Raw genomic sequence first — 16,926 nt, forward strand, 5'->3', positions numbered from 1 at the left:
GCCAACGTTATCAGTAACAGCTGCATCACTGAGAACAGTGAGTAACCAGCCATAAAATCCGCTAGCAGCATTCAATGCAATAGATTACAAAAGGTGAAATTTTTAGCAGCAAAATGGGAAGAAAGCAGTAATGTGCCTGTTTGCCACACAAGTCCAGGCTGTTTCCATTCTAAAACACCTCTATTTCCAGGCTTCATACTTTTTCCCTTACATGTTTGATCCAAGTTGAGAATTGAAATAAGCTCTCTCAATGTATGAACATCGTGACATTTAAGAAAACCAGATTATATACAAGTAAGACTACCTACATCCAAAACTGCATTACTAATGCAAAATTTTCACCCTCAGCTGGATTATTACCCCTGTTTGGATATTAATTTTTAAGTAGACCTTTTTCTTAGGCACTCCCCTTACCAAAAAAAGAGGAAAAAAAAACAAGGGAAAAAACCCCAACGCCTTAGAGTTGATGTGAACAGCTTCTGTAACAGATGTACACAGAAATTCTAACCCACTTCCTCCCCTCCCCCCAACTGAGGCTATCCAAAATAGCAGGGCTTGGTGAACACCCTATGATCTATAAGAGTTATGCAGAACTGTTAATTTCTCCAGATAAACTTTATTTGCATACAGTATTTTAACCTCAGTACCCAAAGGTATGATTATAAATCTATGACAGTCTAATCACTAAAGAGGGCATTAGTCAGATACAAATAGGCCTACAAACACACAAAGCTGCCCATTTCCACATTTAAACTGCCATCAGAAACAATTTTGCAGTTGTGCTTTTAAACTAGAGAAGCATTTAATTCATACTCTTTCCACAGAAAAGGCTTTTAATGTTATTTAAAGTAGCATAGCAATTACTTTTGTCTACCATAAAGCTGCATTACATACATTATAGACTTTGCAAAATGGAAGAAAGATCCTCTTACCTTATCATCCTGCGAGTCAGGCTGGAGAAGACTGTGTTGCTGAATTGCCATTGGAGGAGGAAGTGGTACAGCATCTGCTCCCTCTTCACCTTCCTCCTCTCCGCAGCTCTGCATGCCTGAAGAGGATGACTTAGACAGAGTGCCACTGCTCAGACCCTCATTTCGACCTCTCTGCAAAGAAAATAAAGACATTCAAGCTCTGTTACTTGCTCATCAGCATGAAGCTTGTTATCACAAGCTTGCCCTAAACAAGTCTGTTCTGTAGATTCACTTCTCTCTCAAGTTGAGATGATCCTACAAGCACAGTGCAGCTTCTCAACACCAGGGAGAACAGGCAAGTGCCAAAGGTAGCTTTCAGTGTTTTACGAAAGCAGACGGACTGAGATAGAGAACAAGACATTCAGCTTAAAATTTACTCGTGTTACCAAAGCCATGCTTGCTTTCCAAGCAAGAAAGAGCCACATTCCTCTTAGAAACTCACAGACTTTGTATCTGAAGTACCATGAATTCTACAGGATATAACCCCCACCCTATTACACTATGAAGTATTTTACCAATTATCCTTTCTGCCTCCTCCTCCTTGAAGTTCGGAGAGCAGCCTGCTTGCATAATTTTTACAGTTGTGTTGAAAGACAATCCTTCCAATTATACAAGGATCTGTAATTTCAATTAGCCAAACTTCACTCTAAATGATCTTGGTCTTTAAAGAGAGACAGCATAGATGGTTATTGTTTTCTTCTGACTTTAAGGCACTTTTCTGTCACCCACAGAGTAACACATACTTCCTAAACAATCCTACAACTGCATTGCAGAGAGTCTTTCTACAGCCTGACATTCAAGGACAGAGGTCAATATTCCTTTCCAAATGAAATCTCCAAACTGACCATGCTGCCAAGTCTCTATTTTTTCTTTCCTTACATTTATTGTATAACTTCACTGATGTTCCAAGCTTGTAGCAAAATATGATGGGAGTAAGAGAAAGTACTAAATAACTGGATACAGCATGCAAGTGGCTGTGCACTTGCATGGAAGCAGTATGATGCCAACTCATTTCTGTTGGAAGTACAGAATCATAGAATGGTTTAGGTTGGAAAAGACCTTTAAGATCATCAAACCCAACCATTATGATAAAACCATTGGTCCAGTGAGACCTGCACAATGTGTTCTGGTATGGTCATCCTCCTTGATGGCATCCAGGAATGAACTCAAATCCCTGGACAGGATCTAGCTTTTTGCAGCATCTCCAAGGTGGACATGAAGACCTTGCTGTGCTACTTCCTCTCTTTGTGAAGGGTGAAGTGCAAGGGAGCACACACGTGCATAAGGACAGGACAGGAGGAGCAGCATGTTGGGATGATGCTTCAGTTGCATTGAGGTCAGCACACTTCCCTGGGACTGTGATATGGGGCCTGCACTCCATTAACATTTTAATCATGTTCCTTGCCTTGATCATAGGTTTGTAACAGAAGATAAGGGAATATGGCTTTGTTTCCACCTAACTGGAGGTAGGTTTTGCTTATACACGAGTTCTAGGCTTAAAAAAATGGGCAGAAGTTTGTGGGAGGAAGGGAAACCTTCAGTAGATGTTTTTAGGGGGCAAAATCTGGAATAGTTCATAGTTTTCTTCCCTCCAATGAAAACTACCATGTTTATTATTTGACTGATGGCAAATGCCTTTTGAATTGAAGAACTAGTATGTCTTCTGTGCACTAACTCTTGCTCAAGGTCTCAATAAAGCTTTAAGCAATTAAGCAGCTTTCCCTGTATTTCCCCTGATTCATCAACAAGAAAAGGAAAAGAAATATAAAGTTACCTGATTATTCTTAGAACATGAAGTACCTTTACTAAAAAAGCTGCTTTCATGAGTAGGATAAGATAGCAAAGCCAAAGAACAACTTTTTATTGTTCCATGTATCTTTTTCAACTAAAGATCCTTCTTCACAGAACCTTACTAATGCTCTCAGTGCAGAAGCGCACAAGGTGTGCCTGGCACGGCACTTTGAGTACAGCAGTCATCACGAGTAAGCACACAGCACATGCCACTTTGCTCAACTGCTGGACAGCAAACTGTGAAGACAACCTTTACCTGATGACTTTTAGTCCTTTGAAAATCACAAAGAGAAGTTTTGGTAAGCTGTCCTGAACACTTACCTCTTCAACAGTTTCATCTTGTGGTGTTGCTGCACTGTCATCAGAATCCTTCTGAGAGCCCGCATCGGCACTTTTACGAACCTCTCTGCTCTTCTTATGCTTGTGGGCCAGTTTTTTGACATGCCCGTCTGCTTTCCCACTGCTAAGACGCCTCACAGGACTGGTAAGCCATTTTCTCAAAGTGTTTCCAGGGCGCTTGGGACCCGGTGAGCTCTGTGCACCAATCATGTGGGGCTGAAGTGATGTTACTGAAGCAGGAGGACTGGCATCGTTGCTGGAAACCGAAAGGGAGTCTGGAAAAAGAACGAGGGGGAGCACTTTAAAGCGGAAACACCGATAAGTGAGAAACAAGGTGAATGACATCTGTAATAATGGATATCAGATTGGATTTATGGATGAATTGACCAGACTGTTTTGGAGTAACCTGGCCGTTAATGACACCACGATAATCAGTGCTCACACTGCATGTGGCCACCCACACATAAGCACCATTTATATGCTCACAACAGCCAAGCTTCATTAAGTCACTCCTGCCTCAATTATAATTAACATTTACACTGTTGATACTTATTTGATAGTGAATTATACTTTCCATACATCATCTAAATTTATGGAAGGACATGCTTGGTTTATCTTTGAGAAGTGCTTTGAGCATGGACCTGAAGAGTAAAGATAATTGCCTCAATGAGAGAAACTGCTCGTTTTCCAAACACCAATGCTTCAGTTACTGTCATGTTATTCCCCCGACCCTTGGGAATGGGGGAAAAAAAAAATCCAGAGACCAGCAAAATTTCTGTCTTTTGGATATTGTTTTGTTTGTCTGTTTTTCAAAAAGGCACAGAACAACAATGTTTAAGAGCTGATTTCTTAAAATGTCAGGATTAGCAGGATTTTTCAAGCAGTGCCTGAAATCATGTAGTCAAAGGATACACTTTTCTTAAGCTGTAACTGTATGTGCATGAGGCCAGTACTACTTTCCCACCAAAGCTCCTGCCACTTTAACTAGACTGTTCAACCCACTGCTTAACTATTGTGAGACTACACTTCTTTTTAACTTATGCAACACAATGCTTCCCCCCCCAACAGTTCTCTTTGCCTAAAACATACTTTTTCTGGGGACACACTATTGTAACACAGAATCACTAAGGTTGCAAGAGACCTCAAAGATAATCAAGTCCAACCTGTCACCACTCCTATGAATATTATCTACCACTAAGGAGTATTAATAAGACTCTTATAGGTTGTCAAATATGTATTATTTTATTCCTTTGTGTGTACTCCTGTGTCATGTTCTGTCAGATGTTTCTACTACTGGCAATTAAATGCAGTGCTTGCGATCCTCCTTGAAGCTTGACACACATGTTTGGGTCAACTGGCAGCTTTTCCCTAAGATGTATACTGCAAAACTACCAGACCAGAGGTAGCTTGAATTTTGTAGAATAATATGGTCACACTGATGCAGCAATACAATTCATTGTGAACACCCAAATGCTTTGGATCAACACACAAGTATGTGAGCCTATTCTGTCTCCATACCGTATTAAGTGCAACTTATGGCTTTGAACAGAGACAGGGAAAGAGACACAAAACGTAAGCTAGAACTTTCTGCTTTTCCTTCACTGTCTAAGCTGTTCCAGAAAGGGATCCTTTCCCTGGAATCTACAATTGTGATCTGTCAGGATGCTTGCAAACATTTTTCTCTATTCCATAAAATCCAAATGGCACATGAACATTAAGGTGTGTCAGCTCCGATGGCAAGAACTCCTGTAGCTTATACTCTATGAACATACACATAAAAGTTGCTATTAACCACTACTTTCATCATGTTTCCAAATGAAGATAAACTTTATAATGCATAACTTCAGTCCAACAACTTAGCTGCTAATACTTTAAACCAAATCACCCAGAATTAGGATTCATCCACAGAACTACCTTCTAGCCACAGCTATAGCTGTGCAGCGCATGGGTAAGGAAACTTCCTGTAATGCCATTAACTTGATTTCCAAGCTTTAAGGAATGTATACTACCAAAAGCAGATCCGGAAAAACACTACTTGGCTTTGCCTATAAATCTTGGGATAGCAGCACTACAGAATTACCACATTATTTTCTTGTCCAGGCAGGAAACATAAGGAAGAAATTAATTATCTGGAACAATGGCTTTCAACTTGCAGTCTGAATATCCCTCAAGGCCCCTGGATTACTGTTTAAGGGTCCTCAACACATACATAACAAAATAGCCATCAGCAGGACAGATTTTTTACTTTATTAAAAAAAAAAAAGGAAGGAAAATAAGTGGTCCACTTACTAAAAAGAATTCCAAACAAAACTAGCAACCAACTGCAAGCTCTCCACAGGAATCCAAACAATCTCCTATTAAACCTTGTAAGAAGTTAGACTGTTCTTTCACCAAACTCAACTTTATCATATCATAGATATCTTAATTTTTATCAGGTGCCTTGTTTCAGAAGCCATAGCAAACCTGGGCTGACGGGCATTTCAATAACTTCCCACTATTCTGCTAGTGGAGCATGGAAGAGGAGAAAACAGTGCTAGCGTTCTTGTAAATGAGTTTCTTAAAGCAGAAACTAAATGCTTTCTTTTCAAGACTCCCAAAACTGAGTATGTTATAACCACTCGGCCAAGTTCTTTCATTTGTATATATTTTTCCTCCCAACAACAGCTCATGCAAGTTCCTTCCATACAACTAAGATAGAGCACATTCACTTGTTTATAGGGAAAGGGGGAGAGGGGGAAAGGCCATAAATTCTTCACAGAAGTTCAACATATACTGTTTAGTGATTTTCTATCTGTGGCATTTCTCTCCAGTTACTCATTCCTAAGAAAAAGGCAGTGTGGTGGTGCTGTAACTGATTAAATAAATTTTACTCTACATAAACATGACTATTCAGTTAGTAAATCTTTATTTCTTTTTATAAAACCTGTGCTCCACCTCCTCAAATTCTCACCCATCCTTTTGACAACCAACTCTTACCAACTAGCAAATTTCTTGTTAAACCAAGCGAACAATGCAGAGCCCCTGAAAGTGTGGGAGATTAATATTTCTGTCTGATTGCACGTTTGCTGTGCCACTCCTACTTTTAACCCAAGTCAGCCAAGAGTCTGTGGGCAGGAGGAGGGAAGAGAGCAGGAAGAAATATGTACACTCTGCTCAAGTAGAGAGGATCTAAGAGACAAAACAATGTTACCCAGACATGTTTCACAGCACATACTTTAGCCATATCCTCCCACACAACATTAGTTTTCATTTGGCGTGCATCATAGAACCACTCCTCATCTTCTCTCCTGCATGACTTAATATGAAGTACTTACTGAAGTATTATCAGGACTTCAGGGAATCATAAAAGTGGACAAAGTGTAAGTAGCACACTAAAATGATATCACAGTTCTATTTTGCTCTTTAAAGCACTGGGAAAGAAAGAAAAGCTTAAAATGAATGAAAACACTGCATTGCCACATAAGCATCAGCTAAAACATCAACTTGCATTAAAATCCAACCAAACCAAACCCAGACAGATAAACAAAAAAGGTTTAGCATCACCAGTGTTAACCTGAACAGAATACCAACCCACTAGACTCTTCAGAGATCACATCAATATCCAATAGAGGCATTTTCAAGTGCCCTTTCACCTTCACTATGAGAACAGCCACATGAGTGTGTCTTATTTCCCCCTGCCCCATCTCTGTGTACTACTTCTGTCTATAGACTTAGGGATACGGACTTGTTTTGATTGATTGCCACGCTTGGGATTGTTTATAGTTAACTTGCTTTGGTTTCCTCAGGACTACACAGAGAATTATTTTTCTAGGGTTGCACAAGAATAGTTTATCACTAGAACATGTCAAGAGGAAAAAGGATATTCAAAATGAACCCAAGAACAACATGGATTTTTAAAACCAAAACGGACAGAATACATTTGGGGTACACTAACCCCAACTGTGTTTCAAGTACAGCAAACTTTCTAGTAAGCTGGTGTCAGATTCTCTTCTAGAAAAAGAGAAATGCAATAGAAGTCACTTTGAAGAGTAAAGAAAACCAATACACATGTAACAACCACACACAACACCACCAGTCCAACAAAACCCCATCAAACTCAATAAAATCACTACTTGCCCAAGTAGAGACAGCTTTGTAATTCAGTAAAGTATTTTAACCGCCCCCCCCTGCCCCCCAAAAAATCTAATGAATAGGTTTTCTTTTATAATTCATAGCCACAATAAGAAATCACTTAACTGCCACTTCTTTCAAACTAAAATCCCCATATGTTGCTCTGATGATGAGGTCAGAGAGTTCACTTAGAGTCCATAAATATTTTTGTGAAGCTAAAGAAAAAGGACAGGCAGCATGGGTTCTGACCCCCTCAAACTAGAAGATAAAGTTACTTCCAATGAACAGGCAAATTCTTGAAACTGGAAGGGCTATGGGAATTCTCATTCTAGTCCCAGCTTTCTTAACACTAGAAACATGCACATCTGTGATTAATAAGCTTTTTTCCTTCCCCCCCTAAAAAAATAAATTACCCATGTTAAGCTAGTTGATGACTTGAAATACTCTGCCTCATATTAACTATTTCCACATTGCTGCTTCTAGAGTTTTAGTATTTACAAGGCATACAAGGGGCTACAAAATCCTGACTTCATAACCTAGGGAATCAAACCAAATCTGTTTGATGCCTGCTCTCCAACTCTAAACCCAGAATCTTCCCAAGACAAAAATAAGAGCATTTCCCATTCTCTGGACTATGAAAGAAGGATGGGACAAGGAGTGAAAAACGGACCAAAGCAAACCGAGTAACCCCAACTGGCATATCACATTGCCACTGCAGAACTGTCCTCTGCCACAGATTTTAAGGACTTGAAAACCCATCATACAGAGTAATTAACCAGTTGATAGTTAAGATTTGATATAGGTACATGATACATATTTGGGGACCAGAGCTGCTTGTTGGTTCAAAACACACAAAGCACCATCTATGCTGATGCACTTTCAAGTTTAATATGGAAACTGGAAACAGTTAAGAGCTCAGTGATCTTACAAGCTCATGTCTACTTACAAACACCTACTTAGCTATTTTTCTTGAATCAGAGGAAGCAAAAATATTTTATAAACATCTAATGACAAAAGCCCATGAAACCTCACCTTCATGCACAGTCATCATTTATTATTAGATGAGACGGGGGAACCTTGAAAAAAGAGTACAAAGTTTATCTTTTCAAGGACGCACATGCACAGCTTCTGCCTGGGAACTGCTTTTGAAGTAGGAGGCTAGCAATCTGCCATGTACAAGACCATTCAGATACATGTCAGGAACTTTATTTCTCTTCTGCTGGGCTTCCTATTCAGACTACCCTCACTACATATTTTTGGTAAGCCAATACTGGAATATACAGTCATTAGATGGTGCCACGGTTTAGTTGATTAGATAGTGTTGGGTGATAGGTTGGACTTGATGATCTCAAAGGTCTTTTCCAACCTGGTTAATTCTATTCCTATTCTATTTCTATTCCTGTTCTATTTCAATTCCTATCCTATTCCTATTCCTATTCCACTCTATTCTACTCTACTCCTATTCCTATTCCTATTCTTATTCCTATTCCTATTCCTATTCCTATTCCTATTCCTATTCCTATTCCTATTCCTATTCCAGTTTCATCTTTAACAAGCCAGTATTAAAGAAGTTACCATTTAAAGGCAATGCAGATTGAGCATTATCGGGCCTGCAAATGGGGAACCTCCACCACGCCCTTTTGGAAGTGTTTCTCTTAAACTACAGAGACAGTGCAAGAATTTTCATGGAACTATTTTCTTAAGAAACAACCAACCACCAAAAACCCAAACCCAAACAACCCCCAACTGCTCTGCAACCCCTGCTCCCTCCCCCCAGCCCATCCTCCCCCCCCCCCCCAAAAAAAATGAAAAAAATCAGAAAGGTAGTACTCAATACATAAAAGAAAGTCCTTCAATCACTTTGGTGTTTGGAGTGGACCAACCAAACTTACTCTTCATCTCTGGTCAGCAAATCTTTCCTACTTTCTGTTTCAAGTTAAACACTATGCTGAAATAAAATTTGTAATACTTCCAGTGTGTGAACAGACAAAGAGTTCAATTACTTAGCTTATCTTCCCTGCTTAATGAGTTATCTGTATTCATTCTGATTTATACAGATGCTAGTCTAAAGCACTTGGACTTAAAAGTATTCAATACTTGTCTTTTAAGTAACCAAATGCTGATTGTGCTAGTATCAGATAGACTGGAATTCCAAGCTTGAGAAAAGACACTCTTCAGCTTCTCTTAGTGAGCTACTAAGCTGGCCCACAAGCATGCCTGCAATGAGAGAAACCAACCCTCCCTCAATGACAGACACTATATTGTTAATAACTTCCAAAGGTCTTTCTGCAGCTGAGGTAAGTCATCCAACAGACAGATATATTTTCAACAGCACTAGAGAAAGTAATGAGAAAAATATCTGATTAAGGGCAAAAAGAACACACTGTTCATTTGAGCTAGTAAATTATGGGCATATGCCTGAAGGGTTAATGCACTTAGGTAATTACAACAGTAGAGGTTTTTTCAAATTATCATTTTTAAAAATATCCTCTCCTGCTTTCCTACCCCATAAATGTAAAATCAAGGTCTCATATTTGAACTTTTAAATAATTTTACATGCATTACAGCTTGCACCCTGAGAGCTGTAAAACACATCTACCACTACCTAGGAGCTAAATACCATAAAAATTTAGATGGAAAACAAACCTTTCTTGAAACTGCTGGATGAATTTGCATCCACACTAGTTTCCCTCTCTTTAAACACAAAACCAAAAATAAACCAAGAAGAAAGCAAGATACTGTGTCAGGAAAAAAACCCCACAACTCTCCTAGGTTAACAGAAGTACTTCTGTTTGTGCACCCTGGAATTCAGACCACAGGGATACAAAACTCCAAACCTATCCTACTACAAGCGCAAGGCAGAACTACAGAGGAGAGCAGACTTTGTAGGGCATTACATTGCTTGCACTAAGCTGTTATTCTCTCCTATTTCTGGAGACAAGTGTATTTTGTGTCACAAGTAGGAAGTATTAAAATTTACTCACACTGCTAAGTTTAGTTTCAGTCTGTGAAAATCACAAGCCTTTAACAGATTAAATCTCAGATTCCCTGTGTGTGGCTTATATTTTAACAGGCAACTCTACTCTTGACCACCTGTTTGCTCAGACTCAAAGGCAGTTACATCCATGTGCCTGGCAGGACATGCCAAGGGCAGACTTTTGACATTTAGCACTGCTTCTTAGTTAAGTTTTTATTCTATGGTCAGTGCACTGAGTCATTCTCTCTTACCTCTATAGATCAAAGTAAGTGCATGGATGATTTTAGTACCACAGAATGGCTTCACTTGGAAGGGACCTTAAAGATCAATTAGTTTCAATGTCCCTACCATGGGCAGAGACACTTCACAGTACACTAGGGTGCTCAAAAATCTCATCCAGCCTGGTCTTAAACACTACCAGGGAAGAGGCATCCAAAACTTCTCTGGATGACCTGGTCCAATGTCTTGCCACCCTTATACCAGAGAACTTCCTAATGTCCAATTTAAATCTATTTTGCTCTAGTTTAAAACCAATGCCCCTTGTCCTAGCACCACATACTCTTATACAAAGTCCTTTTCCAGCTTTCCTGTATACTCCCTTCAGGTTCTAGAAGGCCTACTATAAGGTCTCCCCAGAGCCGCCTTTTCTCCAGGCTGAACAGACTGTCTTTGTAGGAGAGGTGCTCCATCCCTCTCATCATTCTGGCCCTCATCTAGACTGTCTCCTAACAGATCCATGTCCTTTTTGTGTCACGGGCTCCAAAGCTGGATAGAGTACTCCAGTTAAGGTCTCACCAGGGCAGAGTAGAGGGGCAGAGTCACCTCCCTTGAACTCCTGGCCACACATCTTTTGATGCAGCCCAGCATATAGTTCGCTTTTTGAGCTGCCAGTACACATTGCCAGTTCATGTCAAGTGCCTCATCAACCAACATCCCCATATCCTTATCTGCAGGGATCCAGCCTGTATTTGTGCCTGGAACTGCCCTGATCCAGGTGCAAGACCTTTGCACTTGGCCTTGTTGATCTTCATGAGGTTGGCACACCATTCCAGCCTGTGAAGGCCCCTCTGGATAGAATCCTTTTCCTCCAGTGTGTCAACAGCACCAAAGAGTGAAGGCAGAAGCTCCAGTCCTGGGCTCATATTCCAGCGAAGGTGCTTAAGACACCAGACAGAGTTTTGCTGACTGTTGACAAGTTGTCTCGTACACGCTGTGTGCAACCTACTTTTGAAGAACCATGTTACATGATGTTAACAGCAAAGATGCACCTCTGCTCTTGGTGTAGAGCTGTATGTCACATATTAAAAATGGGAACTGCTGTTGATAAGATTTGTGATAAGCAGTTTCAGATTTTAATTGAGGCAACTGCACAATTAATTTGTGCTCATCTGTTACTGAGCCATAGGGTTTTATCATTTGCTATTTTAATTTCTGCTGCAAAATTATTTTTCACTTGGAAATGTATAAAAATGAACTCCAGCCCTAGAAATACAGCTCTGAATCAGTACAGCAGCTTATTTGATATGCTGTGTCAGTGCAGAAAAGGAAGATTATGAGCATATATGAAGCAAAAATGCCCACATCAATCTATCTAACAGCACAGACATTAAAAAAAAGAAAAGTATTCAGCAAGTCCTCAGCTTTACTGACAGCAAAGAAAGACAAGAGGGAAGAGAGGAAGAAAAGCAATTCTGCAAAAAATTGCATTAGGAAGAATTGTGGTCTGAAACATCATTTAAAGCAACACATACCATGCTTCCCTGGGCAGGTCAGCAATGTAGAGCATCCCAATGGAAGGAATTTATCCTATGAAGATCTTAAAACATCCTCTACTGTTCAAACAGAAAGGCTGGCTATTAACTAAGCTATTACAAGGAAGTCTGAGCATCCCACAGTTTAAAAGGAAACAGAGGATGCACAGTTCTCTTGGTGCACTTCAGAAACAGTGAATATATACATGGATAAGGAGGAAGCTGGCTTCCACTATCTCATCTAACAGAAAAATAAGCTTCAAAATTATAAGGACAAAAACCAACACATAAAATCAGCATATAATGCTGAGGCAACATTTTTTTCTTTTGCTCAGAAGTTTGAAAAGATTTGCACAAGTGAAATCTCTGCCATGCATTCACAAGTAAGTGGTCTCTAGAAGATGAAAGTAAATGTATTTTGCTTTCTCTCTTTTCCAAAGTCTTAAAAAATTCCCCCACACCAGAAAACCTCCAAAAATTCTCTAGTAAAACTGAGAGAATACATGAGAAATCAAAGAAGATACTCTGAAACACGAAGAGCAGATATTGCTACTACTACTAACAGCTTAGCATACCTTCAAGGGTACTACTGAAGTGAATAAAGAGACAAGAAACAGTGAATAGTATTGAGTTACAGGAACAAATTATGTGTCTGAAATGCTTACTTTAACTGACTTCTGTATGCTTAAAACTTTCAAGTTTTTATCTGCTTATACTAAAAAAAAAAGGTTGCTTCCTCTTCACCCACTGCAGTTACACATTAATGTAAATACACATATGAATCCAACAGCAGTTTTAACACTCTCTTTCTCTTTGCCCCATCCCCTCAATTCAAAGCAAAAGAGCTTGTTAGAACAACTAGCGATTGTTTGTAATCATGGCTTTAGCAACAGCTGTGCAAACACATCCATCTCAAGCTAGGAACTCTGCCATAAGTTTAATAATATTATGCTCGTATAGTTTAGCTTTGGGGCTGTTACTGTAACTTTGGTCATTTTCTCTTTCCAAATGTTATACTGCTGAAGCCCTAAAAAAATAAACTAAGAAATTAGAGGAATTGGGAAGGAAGATGGAATGTCTAAAACAGTGATAAAATTGGTCCTCCAAAATTGCTACATATAAAAAGATGTTTCCTCCTTATCCTCTAATTAGCATTAGTGATAGCAATAGAAACTCATTGTAACAACACCGCTTTGAATCGTAGAGTGTTGACCTTTTCAGTGCACACACTAGCTGGAGTATTAATGAGCAGAGTCAGGCCCTTGCAGCCAGGCCACTGCTTTCAGCCTCCACACTGCATAACTAGATGACTGTAGGTGATGACAGCAAACTTCCTCCAAATTCAATCCCACCTCAATAGTTACATTATCAAGAGCAGACTTAGATGACAATGATCAGAAAATAACTGGTCTTAAACTTTTTGGCTCCAGATGGAATTGTAACCTGAGCAATGCAATGAGAGCACACATGATTTTAATAAAGTTCAGTCACACAGGAAATGCAAAGGTTTTTGAACAGACTCACAGTCAAGGTTGACTAGCAGATAGCTATTGAAAGGCATAATGCCAGACTGCTGCAGAGACACCCTTATGTGATGAAATATTTTGAAAGGATTAGGAAAGAGGAAGATACTCCTTCACAAATTTATGGACCTTAAGTAACAGTTGAGTTAAATGGAGAAAGATAAATCCTTAGTACAGATGTATTTTAAACCAAGCAAGCTATAGATTAGTGGAAGATATGATCTTTTATCTCAATGTGCGGTTAAAATGCACTAAATACTAATAACAGAATCCATCATTGCCATGTTTGTTAATTTGATTACAGTCTTTCCAGGAATAACACACGCACTGCAGGATTTTCTTGGGCATGATCAAGCCCACTTGATGCAAAAGAAAATGCTACATTTTGCCAGGCAATTTTTTAGACATTTTGTTTCCTTCAATTATTCCCAATGAAGGCTCAGCAGGAAGGCAAAGGTTTGAACTGCCTTTTCCACCTAGACATCTAGATCTCGATTTCTGTGGTTATTTCCCAGCTCCCATGCATCTAGTATTACCTAACTGGCCACAGGAAAATGGGAGGTTCATGGGAAAAACATCCAAAACTGGTTTGGAAGTAGAAATCAAAAGAAACTAAAAGGTAAAGAAAAAGAGCAAACAAGCTTCTTTGAAAGGCAATAAAACTGTGTGCTTCAATTTGACACTAAATAGGGGAATCTCTCTCAATAACTTCTACACAGTAATAATTACTGTTACAGTAAATCACCTTTATAAAGTTATAGACTCAACTGTGAGCTTAAATGTAGGGGCAAAGCAACTTGTCTGGAGGAAACAAGATAAGGAATTTAAACAGCTTCTATTAGTTTTATATTGGAAAAACACTAAATTCTCTTTATCAAGTCCCCAGCCTTTCATCCAATGCCTCTAGACAGCTGATTTCTGTGAAGCTCTTATTAGGGGAAATTATTCTATGGAGCTGATATGTTGGGTGGTATTTTTAATTTATTAATTTTTTAAATGCTCATTCAAGATGGACTGGAGCTTTCCTGTGTTCAAAAGTAAGGAAAAAAATTAAACCAAACCAAGAAGTGGCTTAATACATACACTCTATTATTCTCTGTGAGCAAATGCAATAATTAACCCAGTAATTAACATTACTGATGTCATATTTTCAAAGCAGGGTGAAATACATGACCTAAATTCTGTTCTTATTACTATCTGCACTGAGTGTCAGTGGAAGCCTGTATGAGCAAATTCAATAGATTGTTAGTGCACCTTGCAGCCACATTCACAGGCAGATTATGAACATTGTTCATGACTAGTCTCACAAGGAGCACTTAAAGGAAACTCTATGTAAGGTGATACCTCATTCTTCTGCTGCAGTGAAGTAATTTGTTTAAAATAGAGCTGTAACACAGCAAGGGGGAAATGAAGCTGAAATATGAGTTGAAGCAGCTCCGCTTTGCTGGGTTTAAGCCCGTATGTTCAATACAGGCTTTTTGATCATGACACAAAACCATAATGCATCAGATGTTTACTTACAAGTACTTCCAGAGAAGGAAGACAAGGAACTAATGAGGTAGCCATATTTGTCCTGGTATGAAATCAAAGGTGTTTCAGTACTCCTTCTGGTGTGTCTCACTCTGGGAATATACCTGGTACTGGCTATTAATTTCCCCATCATCTTTTTGAAGCTCTTCACTACCTAACACTTTGAATACATGTCACTAGTGATAAGCAGGAATACAGACCCTTTAAAAAAATCCAAGAATGTTTATCTTTTCTTCTTGTTACAGAAATGGAATGATAAGTCCTTATTACGTTGTTTGCATTATAAATCTAATTATATTTTTGGAGAAGAGCATATATTTTCCACCTTTCAGAAAAAATAAATTAGAAATCTTTAAGATCTGAGTAGCTGGTTTGAGAGGGAGCTGGGGGTAACAGACCCATTTAAAAGTACTTTGCGCCACTTACACAAGGGCAGAGCAAAAAGTGCTGCAGAGAAGGGAGCAGACTTCCAAGGACCAGAGGCAGAAGGGTGCCTGGGGCTAACTCCATACACACATCTGATCCACACTGCTGCTTTATCTTAGCTTATTTCACAAAGGAGATAACTTGCCTGACAGCTACATGAATGAAAATATGGCATTTTGAAGGAACTAAAAAGATATATCCAAATTATAACAGACAAAAATTAGAAGTAGTTCAGATGGAAACATGGATAATTAAATCTTACCAGCTAAGAGCAAAAAACCTGAGCCTCGAATCTTTAGGATCATAAGTAGGGATGGTAGTTATGAAAAGACATCAGGATCTCCCTTCCATAAGATCCTACACCCGAAAACTTATCTTTTGGGGGTAGCAGGTGGGTGGGAGAGTATTTTCTGCTGGGTCAATTCCTTTATCTGGCTGTCTGCGTGAGCGTTGACACAAGAAAAGCAACTGCAAGTGCAGATGCAAGTGTGGGGTAAATAGGCTGGCAGTACCTGAGAGGTAGTTCAGGTGTTTTCACTAACCACAAAACAGCACCTTCAGCTACCTCCCTGCAAGTCTGCTGCCTAAGGATTTGAAAAAAAAACATGTTGCAAGAACAGTGAGGAAGGACACAGACGTCAGGAAAGTAGTACCTTTGCATATGCAACTATATAGCTAATATATGACCCCAGATTCAGGATAATTTTTGTTGCATGTTCTTAATGGAGATGGAAAAGTACATGCAGCACAAGCTTAACAGCTTTCATCTGTATTCTAAAAGAATAGACTTTCGAAGTGTAGAAGTGGATCTATGCCAAGAATTACACCAACCCATTAGTAATACTGGACTCTCCCACTGCATCCTCTGAGTCCAGTCCTCTGAGACTGCTTATCCTCTCTTGGACACCATTTGCTAACCATTACTTCATAGTAAAAGCATCCCATTTTTTGGATGAATTATTTTCGAGGCTTGGTATAGCATAAAATGTTATGAAAGAGGAAAAGGAAAGCTAACTTGATTCATATACATTCTTCTAAACAATCTATTGCACACATAATAAATCTAGTTCTTTAAAACCCAATGAGAATTATCTACTCCTACAATCATCTTTCCTTCTCCAAAATCCAGCCCCTAGATGGTTAACAACTTCAGGATAAATTTTGATTTGTAGATTTATTGCCTGGATTTGCCTCTCAAATTTCCCAAGTGAAATACAGACTCACATGATACACTTAGAGACTGAAATATGCACATCCTATTGTTTCTTCTAGCTCATAAGGTAACTGAAACAAGAAGTTATTATTTCCAATACTCAATTCCAGACTGAAACTACTCCACATTCTCTCCAGCCAGATAACCATAAACATGTCACAAATGTGGAGCAGATTTAAGTTATGGGAATGGGTGGAATTACCATGAGAACTGATTTCCTCCTACCATCATTGGTACTTTCTCCAAGTGATGTCAGATAAAGGCAAAAGTACAATACTTATTAGTTTCAGTAATT

At 39.1% G+C, this 16,926-nt stretch overlaps 1 protein-coding gene across 2 annotated transcripts in view; it reads right to left on the reverse strand.

The window, feature by feature from the left end:
- The window catches only part of TRIO (trio Rho guanine nucleotide exchange factor), a 258,492-nt gene that overhangs the window by 31,611 nt on the left and 209,955 nt on the right, over positions 1 to 16,926 (reverse strand). For both annotated transcript variants that reach the window (XM_068161994.1, XM_068161996.1), the window contains exons 35-36: positions 3,084 to 3,376; positions 933 to 1,103 (exon numbers count right to left, since the gene is read on the reverse strand). In XM_068161994.1, coding sequence (XP_068018095.1) covers positions 933 to 1,103; positions 3,084 to 3,376 — 464 coding nt within the window. The remainder of the gene's footprint in view (positions 1 to 932; positions 1,104 to 3,083; positions 3,377 to 16,926) is intronic.

This window comes from Melanerpes formicivorus, unplaced genomic scaffold, assembly GCF_026170545.1.
Source record: "Melanerpes formicivorus ecotype bairdi unplaced genomic scaffold, bMelFor1.0.p_v2 SCAF_61, whole genome shotgun sequence".
NCBI lineage: Eukaryota > Metazoa > Chordata > Aves > Piciformes > Picidae > Melanerpes > Melanerpes formicivorus.